The sequence below is a fragment of the Sparus aurata genome, chromosome 22 (genome assembly GCF_900880675.1).
Source record: "Sparus aurata chromosome 22, fSpaAur1.1, whole genome shotgun sequence".
Classification (NCBI taxonomy): Eukaryota; Metazoa; Chordata; class Actinopteri; order Spariformes; family Sparidae; genus Sparus; species Sparus aurata.
In genome coordinates, this window is record NC_044208.1 from 26,804,632 (window position 1) to 26,829,815 (window position 25,184).

Here is a 25,184-nt window from a genome sequence, read left to right on the forward strand (position 1 = left end):
CACTGAGGTTCCTGATAAGGTACAAGGTTTGGTTTACATGGAACCTGCAAGAGGCTGCGTGAAGTTCTGCAGGACCTGAAGCGGACCCAGTGAGGAAAAGCAACATTTTTTTTAAAAAAAGGGGGGAAATATTCCACAGATGCCCCTTGTTCCTACAATCTTTTTAAAATCACATGTAATTTTCTTTAGGCTTGTTTTCCGTTTTTTTTTTTTCCCCCCCTCCAAACTCTGGAAAACAAGTCATTATCTCACCCTGCTGGCACTCTGCTCCACGGAGAAATACCATTTTTCAGACCGGAGTGAATGACAGGCCGGCGTGGAATGCAGTGTAATGGCAGGATGTCAGTGACTTATCAGTCAGAAAGGCTTACAAACATGTTCGTCACCAGCTTTTTAAGTTGTGACCTGCAGTGTGTGTGTGTGTGTGTCTGTCTGCCGTAAATAAACAAAAAGCCGTTCCAGAGCTTGATACAAATAAAGTGATTTAATCAGCACTGTTTCCAGCAGCATGGTCAACAAACATCATGGCTTTACAAACTCCTCCAAGTGGTTTATCTTCAACCCAAATACAATTCCAAGGGCAAAAGCAAACTGATAAGCAAGTTTCCCAAACCGGTCACTGCAGGTCAGCCCGCAAGGTATTTGCGGTAGGTAGGCTGGAAAAAAAATTTAAAAAATCATCTCGCGTTACATCAAAGAGCTCAGAGCAACTCAAACACATTTCTTTCTTTTTTTTTTTTTTTTATCTCTCCTCAGTTTCAGAGAGGGAAACCTGGCTGAGAGAAACAGACATGTTGCTGTTTGCAATTACATTTTTTTTTTTTTTTGCCTCCATAGACAGAAATGCAGAGCGGGACGTACTGCACGGTGCAGACAGCTCCAGAGGAAACTTTGACAAGGAGAAAAATTGTTTTATGTCGGGGCACATTTTCTGAAGAGTGCAATTCCAGATCATAGTCATGCGTTCCACCTTTTAGATCATGTTTATTGAAAGCGAATGCATCACGGAGTTGTTAATCAAGCCATATTTCGTGTGTGTGTGTGTGTGTGTGAGACAAAAAAAAAAACTATATTTGGAATGACTCACTCAGAGACAACACAATGCGGTTAATGTCTAAAAAGGATGTACAGTTAAAAAAACAGACAGGCCGAAAGTTTGTCACGCTGTGCTGAAAATGCCAAACACGCAGAGGAAAGTGTCTATGAAGTTTAATCACTTTGATGAACATTTATAGGAATGGTCACATTGCCAGACAACGGCTAGCTCTCTGACGGGGCCTCCAGATTCACATCAATTAAGTGATAGGACATAAACACACACACACACACACACGAGCAGGATATCCAACAGTGGCATGTTATGTCCTGATCGAGCTCACACAGACACAAACAGTTACAACAAAACAAACGCTCGACACTGAAAGCAGCTTGATATGGAATGTCATTCAAGAAGATGACCACGGATGATAAACGATGAAAACAAAAAAAAAAAAAAAACATAGACGACATTTGAAGCATATCCACAAAAATCCTGCACATTTCAGTGACTACGTCATCTGTGCATTTACCATGCCTGTCAGTAGTGCTCGCACTGAAGTTAAGACGTGTAAGTAGTCAGTTAAAAAACGCACACCTTCTGCCCGGGGGGACACATTTGAAGCTGCCTTTCAGAGAACAGTTAAAATGTTTTCTATTTTTTCACAGAAACAAGGACATAGCTGAAAAGATGACAGACATTTTTTCCTTACAATAAATAACGCTGTCTGTATATCGGATGAGCGTGGGAAGCGGGCATCGTCATACATACAGATCTTAGCTGCAGCGTGTCACGGTGCTCAGAGATCGCTGTCGACGCTGATTCACATGAAAGCACTTGAGTGAGAACGGAAAAAAACAATAAAAAAAAAAAAAAAAAAAAGGAAGAAAAATCACACGTGTAGCTCATTAGTTTACAGAAATGTTAAAGACACTGGGCTCAAGTTTTTGAGTGCAGGTGTAAACAGTAAATAAGGCTGAAAAATATTTCTAGAAAATAAGCAGTAAAAAATATTCCGTAGTCTTGCTCCCTGGGATTCTTTCCCTGTTAAATGTTTTCTTTTGGAACATCTGCTTTGCATTTTAAGAGAACATGTAGAAAACATATCTATACATATATATATTTATATATATCCTTTGGTTGGGGAAAGAACCCAATATTCTATACTCTCTTTTCAAGTAGAAGTGATTAGAAAAAAAAGCCATCAGATAAATACAAATGGAGTGAACATGCTAATGTTACTCCTGTGAAATAATGTATCTCTCTTTGAGAGCTGGGATGCTGCCCAACTTCGGGATAAATAATATTTACATTTTACAATTGTTTACTCTTCCGTTCGTCATAGCAACGGCTACGATCAGATTTCTTCTTTTCTCCGAGCGCACGAGTCGGAACTCGAGGCGAAAAAAAAATTGGTCGACTTTGCTTCACGGTTGTTTGTACGACAAAGGAACTCCACGTTGTTGTTATTATTATTATTGCACAAATAAGACACACATTCGATGTGCACACAGGGGTAAGACTCAACGTTACACCGATGCAGTCACAATAAGTTAGGACAAACTGAAAGGCTCTGAACTGCTTTGTAACAACAGACATGCCCAGAAAAGTCGAGGGGGTGATTTTGGTTCTTCCACTGCTATAGGCGTGAAATGTACTCGTCACGGACTGCACACCGCTGATGAGTGACGCTGGTGTGCAGGCTTTCCTAAACAGGTGAAGGACTCTGGTTGTGGTGAGTCCATGGTGGGGTAAAGAGACTGGCTCAGAGGGAAATGAGGGACAATAAAAAGATAAAGTAAGTAGCCGGGGGTCGGGGTGGAGGGGGGGACTGGATGATGTGGCTCAGTCCTGAAGCAGGCTCTCCTCGGCCATCCACCCGAGCGAGGGGAGAGGCTGTTCACGTCTGGAGTACTTGAGCTGCAGCAGGTCGCCCACTTCACTGATGGCCTCCAACGCCTGGCGAAAGAACAGGAGGAACTCTATCAGTGTGAATCCACACAGATTATTATCCATGTCGATCATAATTAAGTGAACATACCCAGACAGACAAACCACACAATTTAAAAATACAACAACAATTTAAAAGAGGACTGCTTCTGTAGGAGATAGATGAAGTGATAAGACTTAATCACACGTGGATTTTAAAGCACTAAACATGACAGAGGGCTCCCTGCGTAAACCACAACTGAACACAAACTCCTCCACTTCTTTCCACGAGAGACTGTATCAGCATTGCAACACTGCCGGGCACCTGGAAACAATTTACCTTCCTCCTGACCTTTTTTTTTTTTTTTTCCTCCTGATTCCATGGTTTGAGAAATAGCGAGGGGCTGGCTTTTCCAAAGACGGAAAAAGCGGCTCCTCGGAGCGCTCTACAAAGGCTGGCTGATGCCCTTTAAATGGACTATTACGAATGGTGTTGACATGCTCCTCAGTAAGATGAATGAAGTGTCTTTGGAGAGACAGAGCAGCTCAAATAAAAGTCTCCGTCTGAGCCGCGCTGTAATACTTGGAGACAGCTTCGGCCCTCAAAGTTCCTTCATAATAAATACAAGGAAATATTGGGTGCCTTTATTATTCAACAGGCTCTCTCACACACACACACACACACACACACACACACACACACAGCTGAAGAAAGCTGATGGAGTGCTAGGTAACTCTTTATATCATGTTGGGGATAAAATGAAGTCTTCAGAAATATACGTCTGTCCTGTAACAACATCCCTTGATCTGGGTCCAGTGGTGCAGGAGACTTTCTCCTCACATCTTGGATGATAAAATGGCATTTTTGAATTGAAGTGGTTGCTTTCATTGAAAACAGTCCAGATTATCCTTTAAACTATTTTACTAATCTCCCGGAACACTGCTGCCTTTAAGAGATGATCGTAGAGTAAATGTAAATGTTCCTAGAGGTATTTTTTTCAGTTTGTGCTGATGTTCTGACAGAAAGAACCAAACGGTGTGCCACATTTCATGCTTATTCAAAAGTTGGTCTGTTCCCACATCAAGAGGAAGAGCAATATTTTCAGACTATATTGGAGTATGTGATATATATCTGCGATAATCCAAAATCTCCTCAAAAGCACTTTACAGGATATCGGACTGGGTGACAAACAGAAAATTGCATCACTACTGCAGCTTTCAAAACTATGAATAGGCAACTCTTACGCTCTATCACGATATAACGTCATCCAAAAATCAATAGAAGATGATATATATTGTCTCGTATATGATTCATGATACATCATTCTTGCATCTTGTGTGATCAGTGATTGGACGACAACTTACTGTGTTAAGCATCTCTCTGGTATGGGCGGCCGAAATGCAGAAACGCGCCCTCGACTCGATGATGGGTGTTGCTGGGAAGCCGACGACCACCGTGCCGATGTTTCTCTTTAACATCTCCCGACCGAATGCCCTGAAGAAAAAAAAGCAGCGGCGACATTTAGACACGGGGCAAATCTACATCTAACTGATGATTTGATGTCACCACCGCCGGCACCACATCTTAGATGGCGCTCTCTTTAATGTGTGAAACTTAAATCATAAACAGCTCTCCACACATCAAGTCACATTCTATTTGGAGCGGGGACAACCGTAAGTGAAGTTATTTAAATTAGAGCCTTTGTGTATTTTCAAAATGTCAAATCATTTGGGAGACTCTTCTGATTAGTCATCCTAAATAACCTTGATGTTAAAAGCCCTAAAATATAAAAAAAAAAAATATCAAATGGAGGGGAAGAACACACCCAATTTTGGCAGGCATGTAGAGCATCATGGGTACGACGGGTGAGTCATCGTTGCCGTAGATGATGAAGCCCATTTCACGGAGTTTTCTGCGGAAGTATGTGGTGTTCTCTGACAGCTGTCTGAGGCGATCAGCACCTGGAAAGAGCAGATAAACAGAGGGATAGTTCAAGATGTGGGCATTAAGCTTAGTGCTGTCACACAGAGCAAACTTGGATGGACAGCATATATTTTTGGTAGAATCTCCACCATTCCTTCAGTGTAATAGGAGCTCAAAACCATCAATAACTCTGTACTGCTGCCAACTAACGCTCTGTTGCGATTGGAAAACCTCGATAACGAGTATCGGCACGTTTGCATCTCTTAGCTTCAGTGATGAAAGTCCCCTCTCACCCGTGGTGCGCCCACACAGGTGTTTTCACTTAATTTGCCTAATTAGCCCTCCTTTCATCAGCTCTGTGAGTCGCTGCACAGACTGGTATTGATCAGCAATTTCCTCTCTCTCTCCTGCTGCATCCTGGCACACAGCTTACACCTTTATCATTCCCGCAATTAGTCCGTGAAGTCTGGTGACCACCCACAGTACCGGGCAACCTGTGCAGAGATCTAATCAGCCACAATAAGTGAAAACACATGTGGGGGCTGGAAGGTCCGACAACACTATTCTTTATTTATTATTTATGCTTGTAAGCCTCGTGAAACTGTTTTATCAGCTTCTGTTCAGAGTCCAAGTTAAGGAAACATAAAACTGTAGATGCATGCGATGATAGCATAAAACAAATGTGTTCTGGCTCTAAAACAGACGATTAAAACGCTTGATAATGGAACAACAGCCATTTTCTTTTGATGTCACACATTCAGGAAGGAACGCTCAGACTCGTGTGAATGTAGGAAAACTGAAAAACCATTATCAATTCACAACTTCTAGACTGATCAGCAAGTGAGAAGGCAACAGAAACCCCCAAAACTCATCAGAGGGATGTCGGGCCATATCTCAAGGTAAAACTATACATCTGATAACCCATTAGCATGTTAGCATTTCACTATCCACTGTCTTTTAAAAGAAGCTGGGAAATGAAACCAATTTCTCAGATTCCCTCGATACATCATTATCTTTTTGATACCAGCTTCCCACCCGGAGCATGACATCAGAAAAATGGTCGCTGTGTGAATAAAGTCTCTTGACCGTCCTATGAATGACATGAAGACGGGCAATCATTTAACAGACAAACCACGATGTCAACCAGAACAACAACAACAATCCATAGGAGTGTAAAAGCCATCACTAAACACCTTTTTTTTTTTTTGTTATCATGTCCTGAAGCACTTCATCACTTTCCTTTGAAGACAACCAGGAGTCTTTAAAGTCAAGGTCAAAGATACTAAACAAGCATCAATCCTCCCGTGTCAAGTCTGATGCACACTATGTATTCACTCGCTGAGTCCTCGGGCCGGGCCTCCAGAGATAGCATCTAACCAAACAAATAACCATATGGCACAAAGCGCCGACAGCAACACTCACATCTGCCTGGCTGTGCTGAAAAACAGAGCAGAAACACTCGGGCTTCAAAGCACCCTGAGACACAACAAAGTCTGACATTATATTTATCCAGACGCTTTTTTTTTTTTCCACAGTCAAGGAATCCAAATCTATTCTCAGTGCTGAGTGATAAAACAGAAAAAAAAAAAAAAAAACAGTAGCATATTATATTCAGACATTTCGCTTTAGCATTCTTTTCATATTGAAGAAAGCTTTTGCTCGTCTAGCGCCGTTATTTCCCATCCACATATTTGATTGATGTGCGCTTCAAACAACAAATGTCCATGTTGATGCGGGCCTATGCCGGGAACCATGAGCAGCCGTCCTGAGCGACTTGAGCGCTGCAACAAACTGTTAGCAGGCAGCTCAACTGTCACGTCGACTTTGTGTCAGTGTCTCAGTGTTCAAAGGCCTGAATTTCAAACAGTGACAGGGCTGCAACCAATCACACTGCCATTGTTAGTCTTCTAGCAGAACTGGGTTATGTTGGAAGGTCAGCCAGCCTGGTCCCTCTATACCGGGAATGGTTTGGAGAAGTGCTGATGTGCAACAGTCACACTATAAAGAGGTTGCTCCAGGTGTTTACTCCCATACCTAATGACTGAACGACTGGGGAGCAAGGTAACCTGATCTTATATCAGCATTTTAGGGGAGGCAGCATCAATCAGGCCCTGTAAAGACTAAAGGGGGTTCCGCCCTGCAAGAAAAACAAGACTTGGTGATCTGTTTGTGTGTGTAGGAGATGAGTCCAGCAGAGTTTGATCTGCTAAGATCTCTGGCCCTGAGCACCATGCTGCTTTGTACCCAGCATGAAGGCAAAGAAGCACACATCCACAGAGAAACACACATCTGAAAGCCATAAAGCGAGAGGGTAGAAGTGTCAGCATACCACCGCTTCAAGACCTTCCATCAGCCCGGGCTCGGTCGGACAGAGGAAGGCGACTGTCCACCCATCGTTTTTTTTTTTTTTTTTTTTTAACGCACGCACAAAACTACAGAGAGATTCTCAGAAGTGCAAAAAAGAATGCTGAGGAGACACAATGAAACCGCAGGATTTATCTTAACACCCAAAGTGTACAAAAAAGAACATACCGCACACCTAATAAATAGTGACAAAGCAACCAGATGAACTGCTACACAAAAGATTAACAAGGCCTAACATCTGCGCTGGATTATTCACACGATATTATCATACGTGTTATTGTTAATCAACACTAACAGTTTATCGCGACAACCCCTGCATTCATCTTGAAATATAAGATCACGTGACATTGGAGAACAGGAAATTACAGTTTCAGGCATTTGCATCAAAGTTTGTGGTAACTTGAGGCTTGGTGTGAATGTAAATAATATGAAGGGCATGGACCCGTGCAGCATTTACACTGTATCTGCAATGGGTTTACACATGCCATACAGTGTGATAAGGCTGTCGAACACACCTCTATTTGCTGGTAAATAATTGCCAGCTGGCCATAGATAATCAGCTTTTTCACTTGGCTGGGATTTAAACATTCCCACTGTAAACAAGCACAATCAGTCGGATAAGCCAAAGTACAAAAGTTGGGAAAGCAAATTTCTGTGAACCAGTCAGACCTCAGGCCTGCAGGACTGAATTCAATCTGAGCTACAGGCTTCTACTGCCATCTTCTGGCTCCTGGTGGAAGGTCAGGAATTTCAGAATTGCAGCAAACGCAAGGAAAAAGAGCGTCACTGCACCAAACTCTAAACATGCTTCATTGGCTTCAGTGTGGCTTGTGCTAAACCAAATGTTGAAGTTACATTTATACTTGCTGGTTGCATCTTCTCCACACAAGACACCCTAAATACCCTCTGGAATGGCAACAAGTATAGAAGTTTAACGGATGCTCTCTCTTCTCATTGCACAGTTTCATGTTCTGACACCTACCCAGTGTGGTTCCATCCTCTCCCATGATGATCTTCATCGAGGTGATGATCTGCTGGGCCACAGGAGGGGACATGGAGGTGGCGTACAGGGCGCTGTGAGAGTGGTTGCGCAGATAGTCGATCAGCTCCTGAAAGAGAAATTTTAAAATAATGTTGTAACACTTGTTATAAAGATTCAGACTGAGGCAGCCTATTATAAACACCAGACAATGAATTCCAAGTAATGTAAGTTAGTTTGTTATTAAAGACTGAATGGTGATGGTGAGTGAAACTACATTTTTACGCAGCTCTTCGTTATTATAGCATAGATTTAATCATTTGAATAATATGAATTAACACATTATGTCTCAGACATGTAACTCAAGCCATTCGTTAATACTTTAATACGTTAATAAAGACAGGTGTCATGTCCCAAGTCAAGCAGTATTAGGACTTTATAACAGATGAACATAACAATGATATTATTGGCCATTTTATCTAACCTTCAATTTGAACGTTTAGATGAAAGGTTTCCTAATTTCAAGGGAAACTTTATTTCAGCAAATGCGCCCCCGTCTGGTCACCGTGGGTATAACTGCCTAATATTTTACAGGTGAGAAATGTGTGCTCTGGGGTTTCAGACAATTATTCCTGTTTTCAAGTGTTACTAAAGCTGTAGTTCCATCTTGTGTCTGTATGACTGCCCTTCCTGTGTATTTGTACATCTGTTTGCAGCTCTGCTCTGACTTAAAGTGAAATCTTACACGGACTCCAGCTTTTCCAGAAAAACAGGAAACAAAATTTCCCATTTCTGGTAAACAGTGTTGACCAACACCAAAACAGAATGACGCACAACGTCTTGGGTATCAGCAGTCAGGAAATTGTTCAGGTCCACAAAGAGGATGTCTAAGAGCTCCAGCTTCTGCAACCAGCATGCTTCATTATTTCCCTTACATCGAAGAAGGCTTCACATTCCAATCTTTCACCCACCTTTTTGCCTCCGATATATCCTCCAGCAGCACCGAAGCTCTTTGTGAATGTTCCCATCATGATGTCGACATCTTTGGGATCCAGGCCAAAGTAGTCCACCACTCCTCTGCCGTTAGGCCCCAGGGCCCCGATACTGTGGGCCTCATCCAGGTACAGATACGCCTTGTAGCGCTTCTTCAGAGCGATGACCTCTGGCAGACGCACGATGGACCCCTCCATACTTCAGGAGAAGAACGTGATGTTAAAATCAATAAGTTTAGAGTCGTCCAAAGACTCATTTATAGTGAAAGACATGCTCAGACCTAATAAATAAACAGTTTATGTGAATGTAATGAGCTTTCTCGCTCCCTGATCAATATTCTGGCAAAAGCTCTGTAGTGGAGAATACAGCGACTTCAGCTAGCGGTGGTGTAATTGACTGAACATGTGAGCAATTGACCGTATAGACAACCTTTGATTAGTTGTGTATGTGTAGGCTGTTACATCTATGTAAGCACAAACTATTCTAGCAGTCCCAGTGGAAATGAGACTCCATTAACATGGCATCAGTACAGGACTCTGTGTGAGCAGTTTCTCTGAGAACTATATTGATCAACAGGATTGATTTCCTTTATACAAAGTACACTTCAAAGCACAAGGAATACATTATGCTTAAAGGAAAGAGGGCACATTATTTCTATATTTAAACATATAGAAAGTGTAAGGGAGTGTTGCCATCATGGCTAAGAACCTGTTTGAATGAGAAACAGTGACATCGGTATTCACAATTAGTCCCATCGAACAGTCTTTGTACTTTGAGTAAGTCATTCAGCAGAAAATGTTCCTACATTGCACTCTAATCTGCTGAGATGTTGCTTAACTTGTCTTGTAAAAGTGCTTCATCGTTTTACTGCAAATTGGTTTGCTGCTACAGTGAAGATGGGGACATGGTCGTATCATAAAAACAGTCTTTAGGACCTGTGGCAGGATTAGTAAATCAGTCACTTTGCATTGTGACGAGAGGTACAATTCTTTACTGGCCTCACCATTCAAATGAATTATGAACGACTCAAATTCAAAGCGATTCTCGATACATTGCGATGCACCTCAGTGTCTGGCATTTCCCTTTTATCCAGAAAGTCCTTTTATTTCATTCATCCATCTGCAGCGCCTTACACGTTTTGTTATCTACAATAACACTGTTTTCACATAGCAGCGTTATGTTAAGGTATTTATTGACTCTGCTGCACACATCTCTCACAGAGTTGGATGCAAAGTTGACAGCGCCTCCTCAGATCTGAGCTGATTAGCTGGGTTTGCTGCAAGTTATTATTATTTCTGCAGACGTTAGCTTCAGTTCCAAGTGGCTAATGCGATTAGTAATTGTTGTGAGGCAGAAGTCACGCTCAGCCTGGGTCTCATTCAGTTCTTGCTTAAATCATAAAATCCAACATGTGCCCCAGGATTTCTGTTTTTAAACTTGCAGATGATCTCTGTCACCCTCCGACATGCCTCCTACTTAACTCAACAATCAACATAAGTAACATATTGTTAGAGAGTTAACATTAACATCCGTTTCAAAGTGGTTTCCTGATTTTTCTCAAATGTACACATAAAGGGACTAATGCGCTCCCGGTCTAGCTTGATCAACATTAATGAGTCACTCACCCAGAAAACTGTGGTGTCAAGTAATTGGTAGCAAACAATGTGTGTGTAATGGGATACAGCATAAAAGCACTTCCAGTGAAATAACAATAGAAACAGAAGAAACGGAAAAACTCAATATTGTAGCGCAGTAAATGTTTGTGAGTGTGGGATTGAAAGACAGATCCTTGTGTTTACCTGTAGATTCCCTCCACCACGATGAGGATTTTCTTCCAGGGACGGTGCGTTCTTGGCTGCCCGTGTACAATGGCATCTCTCAGCAGCTTCTCCAGGCTTTGCATGTCTACGATACAGAGAGTGAACACATCTCATGAAGCCACATTTGAACTGAGTGAAGCAACCTGCCATGTTAAATGTGTCTTCTACCCTGTCAGATGAAGCAGATTAAAACTAATTCCTGTTTCATCGTGTTGAAAGATGCATTTAAGCTTCTTTAATCCCATTTGCTCTGTGTAAATGTCCAACTGTTAGGTATGGTGGCTCATTATTGGAGGTCACCCACTGTTGTGTTTGAAGACCCGGATTGTGGATGCAGACAGGCGGGCACCCAGCACCAGTGACGCGTGATTCAGCTCATCACTCAGAATAAGACAACCCTAAAAAAAGAAGTAGAAGAAGAAAAAAAAGAAGAAATTATTCATGTTGCAGTTTTGATTTTTATTACCTGTTGATTTCAGCTTCAACATCAGGACAGCAGCAATCTCCAATTAGACAGAAAAATCAAACACTATTCAATCCTCTTTAAAGCTCTGATTGCGTAATTGTCATACCCCAGAAAATCACATGCGGGAGTTTTATAGTGTTGAGCAACGACTTTGCTCTTTGACGACGACTGACCCAAAGTCTCATGCTGTATAACCCATGATCCAGGCTTAGTGGTTTAAGCTGTTGACATGAATACATTTACATACATACATATATCACTTCTGCCCTTAGAAAAGTAAGAACATCTCATCACCATGCTCATTTATTACTTTTATTAAACTGGGAAATAATGATCCCAACAAAAAAGTGTGACTTTCTTTTAATAATCAAAGTGTGAGCTTCCTATCGAAAAATATATATCCAAGATGGGAAAGTTTTACTCATTACTGGAAGTGTTGCAGACACCACATCCTGTTAAAGTCAACACACCCAAACCGTCGGACTGGTCACACCACTTTCTCTCATCAGTGAATCAATGTCCTTGTTACACAACACACGATTATACCATGTGAGCTGTGACAGTTAAGAATTGACTGAACACTTGTGACATGGACAATGACTCAGATCTTTACTGTTCTGCTCTAAGTTTCCTTCCCTCCTGACCTTTTGCATGTCTGTTTTTCACTCATGTGGTTGTGAGGAAACGTTTTACTTAACACCCAAGGTGCACACTCCTGTCAGCTCAGATGTCTATTTCCTGTTAAAGCGACACTGGTAAGGAAAGAAAAGTGAGGAGTGCGGGCTGGTTCATGTGATAAGCTGGGGTTAGAACAACAGTAAGTCGTACTTGTCAAAATGTTTTGAATGCTTTGGCAGGAAACTAGTGTGTTCTGGAACAGTCTGAACTCTTCGGGCTTGGCTATATATCTGAAAAAAGGCTGCTTGTTTTCACTTTGCACAGGAAACAGTATTTTCCTTAACAATAAATCTATTATAATACACTCACGTAGCCACAGAGTTAGAGTGTGGATACAGAAGGGAATGTGACTGTAAAAACGCAGGTGGAAAAAATTAAGTAATCAAATCAAGAGGAGTACAATGATCTAAACAAACAAAGGAAGTAAATGAAATTCCATACCTTCCCAGTGAGCGCAGGAATGTTCATGGAGTTGGTTGCGAAGCCCATGCCAAAAGCCATTGATGACTCAACACCCAGGAACCTGGCAACCAACTGCTCCATCTCCTCGTGGATGTCCAGGTTCCCTGGAAATTGCATCATCTCAGTTTAACTACAATTCTCCATCAGTGCAATGAAACTTTTTAAAGTTGTCTCATGGGAGAAAAGTCATAATTGTTTTCTTATGCGGTTCAATGAACAGTGAGGCCAGTACAGTAGTGGTTTTTTTTTTAACTTCTTGCAGTAGTGCTAAGGAGCTATTTTTGTATGAGCAGGTCACCTTTTGCGCAAGAGTACGCACAAGCACATACGCATGCAGATGATGTGATACACAGTACTAACAATGGAGTCACGCTATTCTCATAATCAACAGGTGGCAGTAACACACCATGTGCTGCAATGCCTCAGCAAAGGCAGGCTTGATTCAGAGTACAAATATTTGATCGAGAATGAAATGCAGTCTCGCTGCCCAGCTCAAAAGGGGGCTGCAGCATGCTAGGTGCTAAGAACTTCAAAGCTTTCAGAATGCATCACCATAGTTCACACTCAGTCTTTCAGTTCTTCAGACCCACTGACACCACCCTGTTGTTTGCTGAAAGAGCAACCAACAACAGAGGGAGCAGTCGTTGAAGTACCAGCTAGGGTTGCAGCCTACCATGGTGGAACAGTTGCGGTGTATCATTCCGTTGACATTTACTTATCTGCAGTATTCTCCTGTGTTAGTGTTTTTTGTTTTTTTTTATTGAGTTTTTAAATCAAGTTTCATGTCTGTTAGGATATAATGTTTTTTTGATTTAATAAGAGTCTTTTCAACCAAAATGAACTTCATTCTTTATTCCATTAAGGGTAATTGTAACTGACACTAATAATCATAATACATGTGTAATACCAATAACCATGAAACTATATTTTCTGCGACGGTATGAAATAACATCCAATTCATCAGATGAAAACTCATGACAGCTTTTTAAAACCACTTTTCATGTTCAGAATAACTTGTTTGATCCTTACCCAGCTCACAGCGAGTGCTGCCCACTCCCACTCCATACTTCTTTGTGGATTCAATAGCAGCGTCAGCACAAGCCCCGACGTTCTCAGCAAAGCCGAGGTAGTTGTACGAGCCCATATTGATGACTTCCTTCACCACCTTGCCTGTGTGCCTGAGAAGGACATCAGAGTCACAGTTAACATAACTACAGTGAATCTGCGTTGAAAGCAGTAATTATTATCAACACGTGCGCCTGTCTACCCTGGTTGCCCAACAACAGTGTTATCCATTAACTGGCCCAGTTATCATGTGCTGTGATAATATACAATAGTTTATTGTCCCATAGGAATTCAGCTGGAATGAAGCATATTATACTCTACATACCAATGAGATAAGTAGGAAAATATGACACAACCTTCACCATATCAGAGTAGTTTTCCTACAGAGATATATGAGCACTGTCCCCATTTGTTTGAACTGTTCTAAAAAAGCCTGAATACATCAGCTAACACCGACAGAAGTCATGTCTTAAAATATCACAGAAATCAAGCAGATAGGGGGATCAGTGATGTACAGCAGTACAGTGATATTTTCCATTTCCTTAAGGTGAGAAGTGCAAATTAAATTAGAAATGGGACAAAAAATGAAATCACTATAATGTCATTCATTTAAATTTTGTCCTATCTCCATTGTATTGATGCTATATCTGTCATCTGAGGTGAACTTTGTGTTTATGGCTGCTCTGTGTTTGTGTTTCTGTTCAGTACCACGTGACAGATACTAGCGATTTCAACATTACCATCTGAATCATGGCTGACATCACACTTATTATCAGAAACTTGGGGTCAACGACTAGAAGTGTAAATCAATAAACTTCCTGATGAGGTGTGGAGCACAGGCACAGAAGAGCACTCACAACCTTTGCCACAATACAGCAACTTACTCGAAGGTCCAATTGTAGTCATGGGAAACTCTCTCCACCAGGTCCATCTTAGCACCAGGAACGCTACAGATAGGTCGGTTCCAGTTGTCTCGAATCCTCATGTACAAGTTCCTGGTGTAGAAGTTCTCAAAGTCCTGATAGAGTGGGACAAAATCCTGCAGGGGACAGGGAAAAATATTGATGATTTCTTTACATCTTGTCTCAGCAAATCATTACATTCTGAAGGAGTCATCTTTGTTCTGTGGCAGCCAGGGGAAACAGTGAATGGTTAAACCACAAATAATGGGTGTGACAGAGAGTGTGAAAGATGTGTGAAACACTATGATAGCTGACATAGCAGGAGGGGCCATAATTATTTTCTAGGATTAAAAATAAAACTGTTTTAAGAACACCTTAGATTTATCATAAGTAGCTTTTGAGTATTTGGACAGACTGAACTGATGACATGAACTCTTCTGTCACTGAATTACACATTACAAACCACATTGAAAAGGGTCTGTGTGTTCATAATACTTTACCTTCTGCTCCTCTCTCTCCCGAGCCACTTGGCACTTCTCGATGTTCCAGTGGCGAAGGAAGTCTCGCAGATAGCCAAAGATGGTGAGGATGCCGTAGCCCATGTAGGTGAGCACGGCCACCAGAAGAGGAGTCTCCTCAAATGATTCCGCAAAGGGCTTCTTGTAAAGGCTGGGGTTGTGTGTGACATTTTGGTTCTGGGGAACAATAACATAAAACAGTGTCAGTTGCAATTGACATAGTGAAAGCAAACACCTTTTTTTCCTTTTTTAAAATAAACAAATTGAACTCCCAAAGCACAGATTTATGGTAATAATCTTCACTAACTCACTTTATGTTATGTCACGCTGAAAGAAGTTTAAGTGGGTGGTTTTCCTTTAAAATGTCATGGTTTATCAATGCTTGAAGTCTGTTTACTCATTAATCTGCCACAATAGGCAGCTCAATAAACTGTGACATAAAGCAGACCAGACCAAGCCAGTATAAACTGGGCTCAGACTAGACGACAGCAGGGCTCATTTGTTCAAATTGTGTTTTTCTTGGAAAGAGGGTTAGAACCCTAGTGAAGGTTGTAATAAGCAAGTCAGTTCATGGAAACCTAACCATTCCCAGGCCCTCATGGACCAGTGAACAGTAATATGGCCATCAATCGAGGGTTCTAATTCATTGAGTTTTATGAATAGCAATATTGATCTTGGGTTATGGGACTATATAAATGTGGTCACACTTTAGAGGAATTCCACCAAAAAAACTAGCTTCACTGCATTTCAGACTGTGGACTGGCTGTCTACGAAACAACATTAAACAAATGAAGGTGGTCACTCATTACAGGCTCAGGCCCGCAGCTTAGCAACCGTGCCTCATGTGACCAGTCATGCTTCTCCAAGAAATACCTCTGGGGCAGGGAACAAGAGAGCACTGCACTGTGTGTGTGTGTGTGTGTGTGTGTGTGTCAAAGCCAGTCAAACAGGTCTCTTTTTTTAAGCTCCAAAAAGAGACCAGGTAACCATAAAAAAACATGGTTTGTCAACTGTCTCAAGCACGAGCACAAAAACACATTCACATCCCAGTACACCGCTCAAAGAGACTCCAACCACGGCAGCTAAATACAGTTTGACCAACTGACGTCACACCTGATTAATCTTTTATACCTGTGGACAGACTGGGACTGGGAAGAGGCGAGCCCGTTTCATTCGTTTATAGCTGGACAGCAGAGCCAATGTTCCAAGACCATCCTTTCAACAAACTGGAAATTTGCTCTTTCACATCATGCTTGCTCTGCAGCTCAACAGATAATGATCGCATTACAATGTGAACACAATGAGAAAAGCTTGCTCATGGCATTAGTTTCACATTAGGCCTGAAACAGAGAAAATAAGTGAGTCCTCTCCCTGCTTATTTACTTATTGACGCTACCATCCGAACAGAAAGCTTTTTGTAAAATCATTTATTCACACATTCTCCATATAGTTGGGATAACAGCTAGCTTGATATGGAAAAATCCCTTTTCCAGCTGGTGACCCAGACCCAGGAAGACACACTCTATGTCACTGCTCGGGGTTTGCTTGTAAAGGTTACTGTAAAATCGTCAACATACTGTTAATTGTCCTGTGAGGAGTTAACAGACCAGTTAACATTTTGACCAGCTGATTTAAGAGACACTGAAGGTCACAGCCAGAAGAGGCACAGCGTTCTTACCCACCCTGGTTTCTCTTAGAGACACTAGTCTGGGAGGAACTAACTCCAGTTTTAGTCGCCTTATCATGAACCGGCAGAGCTCCTATCACAACAGCATGACGTGACGCCACTTTTACAATAATGACAGCAATCCTGATTAGCACTAACCTTGAAGCGTTGTTTACACCATCATTCACAATCACACCGTTTCACGTCACTGGAAACAAATCATAAACACACTGGTCTTGTTCATCTAAGAGATAGGAAAGTCATCCATGGTGAAAAAGTGAGTTCCTTGAATTTGTCTTGTGACTCCAAATACTTTACTCAACGAAGTTTACTGACGCCTCTTCAGAATTTCTACTGGGAATAAGACAAATATCTGATACCACTGCCAACAGTGATATGACCTGCAGCTGTGTCTTAATCAGGCAGGATGAAGACATTATATGCATATGGTGGATGTTACTGGTATGACAGCCATAGCATCTGGATCAAATTGTGTAATTCCACAGTTATGTTGAAATCAGCAGATTTAAGCTGTTGGAAGTCTGGAGGTCTGATCTTGCCAAATGTAAGAGATGTAATGCATTTCTTTAACCACAGATCTCTCCTCTGTGTTCCACCCAAACAACTAAAACAAAAACACAAGGGGTGAGTGTGTGTGTGCCCCACCTCCGCCTCCACCACTACACACAAAACACACAAAAACTCCTGAGTTTCTGTGCTATTCCTTCCACCCTGGGAAGGACCACACCCTTCCCCAGCCTGGAGACATTCCTCTCCCGCTGAAGTGTCATGTAGAAGCAGGCCTGCCCTCCTCTCTCCCAGGAGACACACACACACACACACACACACACACACAGACACAGACAGCTTTTCTGCTAACAACACAACATGGCCGTGGTCTGTGTAAACAGAGACCGGTCTATCTTCACCACACACTCCCAGAAACAACAGGGTGTAAGGTTACAACAGAAGTCACCACTACAATCCACCCTGATCAGGTAGCAGGTACGCTTTAGGAAGTTTGACACGCAATAACAAGAGGTTTCCGTATCAACACAGGTTACAGGCTAAATTGTGCGTTTTAGGAACAATACTGTTTAAAATATGACGTACTTCTGGAGAAGAGTGATTAGGAGTTGTAGATGAAATTCCTTGTAGCGAATGTCAACAGCTAGCTTGAAATGTGTCGCATTGGGACAAACCCCGCTCGACTAGCTTGGATGTAACGCTTTAAGGCCCAAGTGTAGTAAGTTTAAATCAAATTAGCGTTAATTTAATTACCGTTGGTGTTGATATAACACTGTTGACTTGTGAAGTGATGCAACGGTGAAGCTGTTGTCACACAGCCGGTGCTCACACTTTTCGTGGTGCCTTCAAATACACCACAACTAAATAAAAATGTATAGTCGCAATACCTAAAACGGAAGCTAGAAATAAAAAACGACATCAGCTAGCCAACGTTATTTTTACGAAACTGTTCGCCTACACACAGCAGCAAACACAGCGGGGCTTGTTTACGGTCCTCCCATGTCGAGCAGTTGACGGTTGGGCCTTACCTTCCTCTCCCTGGGGCGACGGTACTTCTGTGGCTGTTGAAACAAGCAGTGGTTCTTCACGAAGCCATTTTTACTCGATTTCCTTCCGTTCGAGGTCCGGTGACAGGCGTCTCCGTTTAGCAGCTTGTTCGCGGAGCTCTCCGTCATCTTTGTCGGCCGGCTGCGACTGGTAATTTCACGATTTCAAGTTGGCCAACTTGTGTAACGTTGATCGTGAAGTCATGTATGAGCAGGGAGGAAGACGGGTTCAACGCCCACTCTACTCTGTGGCCGCACGAGCCTGCCGGAAATCCACGCCCAGGAGGAGTTTCATTGGCCAGTGACGTTTCTTCAGCACAAAGATCGTCTATAAAAAGAATGACTCATAACTCCGGTAGGGTTGTGGGTATCAGTGAGGATAGTTTCCACAGTATAAGGCCTCACATGGGGAAATAAGGGTTTTTTAACAACTATGAGGAGTTGACATCTTCAGGAAAAGATTCAGTTTAGTTTAGCTTAGTTTATTAATTCAGTAATTAAATTAAATCAATTAAATTGATGCGTGCTAGCTTTAGAAAAACAAATCAATCAATCAAACAAACAAAAACAAATGAATGAAAATTAATAATATAATAATTTATGTTAGACAAAATAATCAGATGCCTCTCCATTCTGATGATTTCATTTTTGACTGCTAATTATATTGTGTGTCCTGCCCTCTTCCAGGTCACCACGAGAGGAGGTCGTGTCCTATATCCACACACTTCACATATGTTATAATTTGTATCAGATATTCTGTCAATGCAATTTGTAAATTGTGATGTTCATGTTTTGTTCTGTAAATGAGACATATATTGCATTTCTGTCTGTCCCTGTGAGAGGAACCCCATCTCTGTGGCTCCTCTTGGGGTTTCCTACATCTATTTTTTTTCTCCTGTCAACACAACTGTAAACCTGTGACTTGTATGTTTTATGTATAAAAGCATTTATCATAGAGTCTCTAAAGTGGACATATCAAGTGGACAAGTCAGCTCATTTAGATTAGATACATTTGTTATTACTTTGATTATTCATTAAAAAATACACATTTTCTTTCACACAATAAGCAAATCAATTGCAAATCTCACAGGAATTCATTATTTATGCCCCAGGTAGTCCTTGTATGTTGTAGTTCAGTGTTTCAGCATTTTAATGAATATGTTGTAGCTGAAACAGATCAAACAATGTGATAAAAATCAGACATATGTTCATATTAATGACAGAGCATAATCTTAAATCATGCCATTCACAGGGATAATGATTGACAAATGCCCGGCTCCTTTCCATGACATCACCCCCATGAAGTCATCCGAATTCATTCACATTGACATCCAACATGAATTTATGGTTGAAGTACAGACCTGAAAACAATAACACTTCAGCTGTGGTGTCCAAGATGACCCAAATCCACCTTATTATAATGTAAAACTTGATTACTTTCTGATTACTCTTTATTACTTCAACATCAAAAATAACAAATAAAGACCAGAGAAATTAAATATCAACAAAACTGAAAAAATATTTAATCTTATTAAGAACTGTGTGTTCTGTGTCCTGTCTGGGTTCTGTTACTCTCTGGGTCAGTCCAGGTAACCCCTCAGCACGATAAGTCCCGCCCTCCTTGAGGACAGGGATTGGCGCGCGCCAAAAGTTGCTGTTTCGCGTGTAAATCGAGACCCGCCCACGACTAGGTGAGTGCATTTCGCGCTAAAACTTTTGGATGCTTTATAAACTACTGAGGGATCTTTACTCTGGTCTGAGCAGCTCTTCTCTGAGGACACGAACACGGTCAGTAAACTATTCTGTTTGAATCTGCTTTATATGTACAGTTACCTGCTCACTACAGGTGTATTCAGGTCTGTGTGGGAGGTGTACAGATCAGTTATTATATACCAATCAGGTAATAAGCCCAGGTGATATTCCTTCATATATCAGCGAGCTCCACATAGTATCTACCTTCATGCCTTTAACTAACATTACATCCAATTAAATCCGCGATGGACGTTATGTTTTGCTCGCACACCAAACTCCATTGTGATTTTGGTCGTTTTTTTCTCCGCCGTGTTAAACATGAATAATGGACAATTAATTAAACGTTGGTCACCTTCTCAAAACAAGTCGGTAGTTTTGATAAAATCGGCACTAAACTTTTTTTAAAATTTATTCTTTAGAATGCCATGAAATCGGGTTAGCTACTTGCTAGTCAGTTGAAGTGAGTGGTTATGTTAGCTAGCTGACTGTAAAAGTTGTTGGAGATGCACTGCACGGTTTTTGAAACAAGTTAGCAGCGGCTCAGCTGCCTTTATTATAGAGTGATGACACATTAACTGGGTACTGACACTATAACGAGCTTATAGAGACGTCTGAGTCATTTCATCGTCGTGTTTTTACAGACAGGTTTGCAGGTTAGCTAACGTGTGTGTCTGTTGGAGAGTGTTAGCATGTTAGCTTGTTAATACTAGCATCGTTTCTGCCAAATATCAGAGTACAGCACAGTTAGCTAGCATGCTCCATGTGTTGTGCTTCATAATGTCTCGGTATGTTAGTATATCAGCATCTAGAAGGTCATTTTGAGCAGCTAAAGTAGTTTATACACAAAACATGCAGCCTCATTGTAATCTGCACAGAATGGATTCATGTGTTTGTCTCAGTTCTGGTTTAATGTGTTATTTGTTAACATGTGTTAACATGGCATTGGAACAAAATGATCCATGTTTTATATTTCACCTGTCACTGGTTCTGATGTTGTGGCTCTCAGTGCATACACATGTTAAATACTTTATGAATTAGATCAAATGAATGCATTTAGGCACTGTAACCAGACTTGTTTATATTTCCTCTCAGTTAAACAAAACCAGTTTAGAATACTTCTAAGTCCTTTGAACCCTGTGGGTTTTTAGCTCGGACTTAGACATTTTGAAATGGCCTCGGCCTATTTGCCCAGCAGACCACTAATAAGGATTGTATTCAGTTTCTGATGTGTAGTAGTTCTTGTGGTCTCATTCATGGTAGAAGTGCAGCAAACTGAGCTGCAAATTCCAGCAGAATGACCAGAGTTAATTTCTGATGGCCTGTGTAAAGTTTCTCATGAGCGGTTGTTAGTTTGTCTACTTCCTTCTGAGTGTATAAACTATGTTGAGCAGAGCCTGGTGTTAACATTGGCATTCTTATTCATGGTAAAAGTGCAGTGGATTGAGAGCTACAACTCCAGCAGAACCGAGTGGAGAAGTGTTGTTTTGGAGGCCTTGTGTTATGGAGCTTTCTAGGGACAAAAGTACAGTAACAGCAATCCAGTTGTTAGTGGTCTGCCAGGCACACCTGTGGTTGTCATTGTAAGTTACAGGTTAACTTGACTTAACAGTTACAGGTTAACTTGACTTAACAGTTACAGGTTAACTTGACCGGACTTCAGCTATCTTCAGTGGCGGTTGTTAGTTTGTCTGTGTCCTTCTGAGTGTATTGATGGTTAGTTTTCAGTTCAGGTACACCTCCATTTGAGTGCGCAACTGTGCATACACATCAGTGTATACACATGTTAAATGCTTTTTACAGATACACTGAAACCTCCCAAAAAAGACAAAAAAATCTTCCCAATGAAACACAAAATAACCATAAATACACACAAAAACTCTACACAACTTCACAAATTCACTAAAAACTTCCACAAATACACAAAAAGCTCCACAATGACACACAAAACCTCTACAAAGACAAAACCCTCATGAGCAAACACAAAACCACGGAAAACAAACAAAAAAGCTCCACAAACACACAAAACCACCACAAACACACCAAACCTCCACAAACACAAAATCTCCACAAACAAAATCTCCACAAACAAACACAAAACCTCCACAAACACAAAATCTCCACAAACACACAAAACCTCCACAATCAAACACAAAACCTCCACAAACACACAAAATCTCCACAATCAAACACAAAACCTCTACAAACAACACAAAACCTCGACAAATACAACACAAAACCTTCAGTAACACTTAACCTTCACAAAACAAATACAAAAGCACAACAAATGGACTTAAAACCTCTACATCAAACAAACAAATATACAAACAAACACAAAAAGACACATAAACTCCACAAAGAGACATCAAACTACCACTGCTCCTCGTTTTCTTCCTGCAGGTGATGGACGAGTTGAAAGGAAGACGGACAAGACGAGCAGCCAAGACGAGCAGTCCTGATCAGGTCGTGCAGTTGTGTGTTGACTTCGGTTCGCCTGCTCAGAGACAGTGAGTACTGTTGTCTTTACTGGCTATTTACTTTATAAACCCTTTTTTTTTTATTACACTCTGTTGTGGTTTTAATCCTTCTCATCCCTGATTTTTAAAGAACGTGTCGAGTCTTTTGAAGGAGTCCAGTGTCTCCTCTCGGTGGCCTTGTCAAAGCTTTAACTATATTTGATATATACGTTTCTTCCTGCAATGGAGACCAGGGCTTCTATTACCTTCATTATCTATTCATATTTTGGGAATGACTGATTTGGAAACAGGGCCCATGTGTTGTTTAATAATGTCTGAGCAGGTTAGCCTCTCTCCATCTCTCATCACATTAATGAAGCTAACAGCAGCTCAGTGAGAGGTTTGTAACATTGTACCAGCAGCTGATATGAAAAATACCTGCAGTGTTGCTGTAATATCACCAAGCAGACAGATAAAAGGTCATTTTGAGCAGCTAAAGTAGTTTCTGTGCTCATTATGCAGCCTCATTTTAGTCTGCAAAGGATGGTTTCAGTGTGTTTGTCTCAGTTCTGCTTTAATGTGTTTTTTAAGTCACTGCACTGACTCGCTGTGTGTCAGAAGAAAGACTTTAAAACCCTGTTACTGGTCTATAAAGCAGTAAATGTTCTCATGAATGAACACATGTGGTTTACTTGTACGGGCGGAGTGGGAGGGTTATTTAAAATGTTTGTTCTGATACAGTTATTTAAAAAAAGTAGTCAGCAACGTAATCAAGGTAAAACTGTCAGCGCATATAAACCCATATAAACCAGGGAATAAAACACAACTGTTCACTGTGGCTTTCAAATAATTGGATTCATTTAATGCAATTATTTTTTTTATCTATAAATTATTATATTTCTTTTTACCTCCTGTCTATCAGATGCTGTTTTAATGTCTTAATGTTTTTAATTTTGATTAATTTCTATGTCTCTGATTGGTTCTATATAAATAAACTTGCCTAAGAGAGGTTTTTATTTGACTGAAGAATTTTAGATCTCAACCTTTCGATCTCTAAAGGTCTCATGAGTTTGAACCTACGACACAAAAACCTCCAGACACACACAAAGCCTTCACATATACAAAAGAACTCCACAGTGACAAACAAAATCACCACAAAGACAAAAACTCAAAATCTCCACAAATACACACCAAATCCCCACAAGGAGACATGAAACTACCACGGCTCTTTCTCATCCTGCAGGTGACGGACGAGCTGAAAAGGATGAATCACCAAGACGAGTCAAGATGACCGAGACAAGCTGCCACAGGAGCCTGAAGCAGCAGGAAATGTGAGTATCTGTCACCTGTACTTCACAAGAGGTATCAGATCTGGGTGATATCTGCTATATCTGATGGTCGCTGTTCGAACAACCAGACGAGTGGTGAGCAGGGCTCTGCGACAAAACACAAAGGGAGCGTGTGGGCAGAAGAGCTGGCTGCTGAGGACGTCGCAGCCGCTGGCCCTCGAGTTGGACGACGGTTTCCTGAACTGAATCCTGGTTTCCCGTCAAGTTTGTGGACAGACATTTCTTGATGCAACTCCTTCAGGTCTTTGTGGACTACGGCTTCACCTGCTCAGAGACACGGACTCTGTACTTTTATTCAAGCCAACTTCTCAGCAGCTTTTACAGAGGAGCAACAGGAAGCGCCCTGACTGGAAACATGACTGAAAAGACAAAAAGGAACAGAGGTAACTGCCACCATACCATCAGGCTACAGAGCAGCTTCTTTCTTCAAATGCACATCAAGACGTGTCATACGTTTGCAGATGACAATAACCAATCGGAGAGCTTGTTACATCGGCTAATTTGCAGTGTTTTACCTCATTTTACCTGCTCGAGGACCAAAGAGCCACAGAAAGACTACATGGAAATGTAGACAGAAAAGGAAATTTTCCTTTTTAAAAGCCTGATTAAAATCAGTACCTTTGATTACATTTTTTAATCCAGCTATTTATTTGTCTTTTAAAGCTGTATTTTCAAATAGATGATTTAATTTAATCTCTGAAATGTTTCATGTCATGTTCCTTTGAAAGATGACTGTTAAATGTTTTTGTAGATTAATTTGAACTATTTATTGATGGATTCAATTCCTCTTTTTATCACCCATTAAAATATCAAATAATTAATTACTTTGTATTTGAGTCTTTTTATAAAATGTATAAACCACATTTTTGTAATGCCTATTTCTATAGTGCAATTAATAAATTAATTTGCGAAATGATTTATTGATGCTTATATTTTCAGTACAACACCTGACAGTGTTTGTGGGCCGTGTTAATGTCCAGCAGTGTGAGCGCTCCTGTCACTCTTCCCCCTCTTTGCTCAGGCGTCACTCTCTCTCCAGCGTGGGTCGTCATAAAGCCCAGCCCACAGCAATAACCTGTAATAACCTCCGTCTGCGTCACTTTAGTACCTTTTCCAGTTACTCACCTGGACTGGGCAGATTCAAAACAAAGGTCAAGGCCGTGTCCAAGTATATTCCCACAGGAAAGAATTTATGAATGAATGAGGAAATTACTCTGAACCCATGTAGGCTGTATTTCAGTTGGCTGAAAGTCT

The 25,184-nt window shown here is 41.2% G+C and overlaps 1 protein-coding gene and 1 long non-coding RNA gene across 2 annotated transcripts; one reads left to right on the forward strand and one right to left on the reverse strand.

Moving 5' to 3' along the window:
- Positions 1–465: 465 nt before the first annotated feature.
- sptlc2b (serine palmitoyltransferase, long chain base subunit 2b) lies at positions 466–18,644 on the reverse strand. Its single transcript, XM_030405637.1, has 12 exons — positions 18,359–18,644; positions 15,119–15,313; positions 14,601–14,755; positions 13,681–13,829; positions 12,631–12,755; positions 11,350–11,443; positions 11,025–11,130; positions 9,204–9,423; positions 8,236–8,362; positions 4,792–4,927; positions 4,331–4,460; positions 466–2,995 (listed from the first exon to the last, which is right to left on the reverse strand). Exons 1-12 carry the CDS (start codon positions 18,503–18,505, stop codon positions 2,882–2,884), a joined length of 1,698 nt encoding a protein of 565 aa, XP_030261497.1. The 5' UTR covers positions 18,506–18,644; the 3' UTR covers positions 466–2,881.
- Positions 18,645–20,040: 1,396 nt separating this feature from the next.
- On the forward strand, positions 20,041–24,647 carry LOC115574413 (uncharacterized). Its single transcript, XR_003982484.1, has 4 exons — positions 20,041–20,164; positions 22,526–22,632; positions 23,825–23,912; positions 23,999–24,647. It is a non-coding gene; the product is annotated as an uncharacterized LOC115574413 (long non-coding RNA).
- Positions 24,648–25,184: the final 537 nt, after the last annotated feature.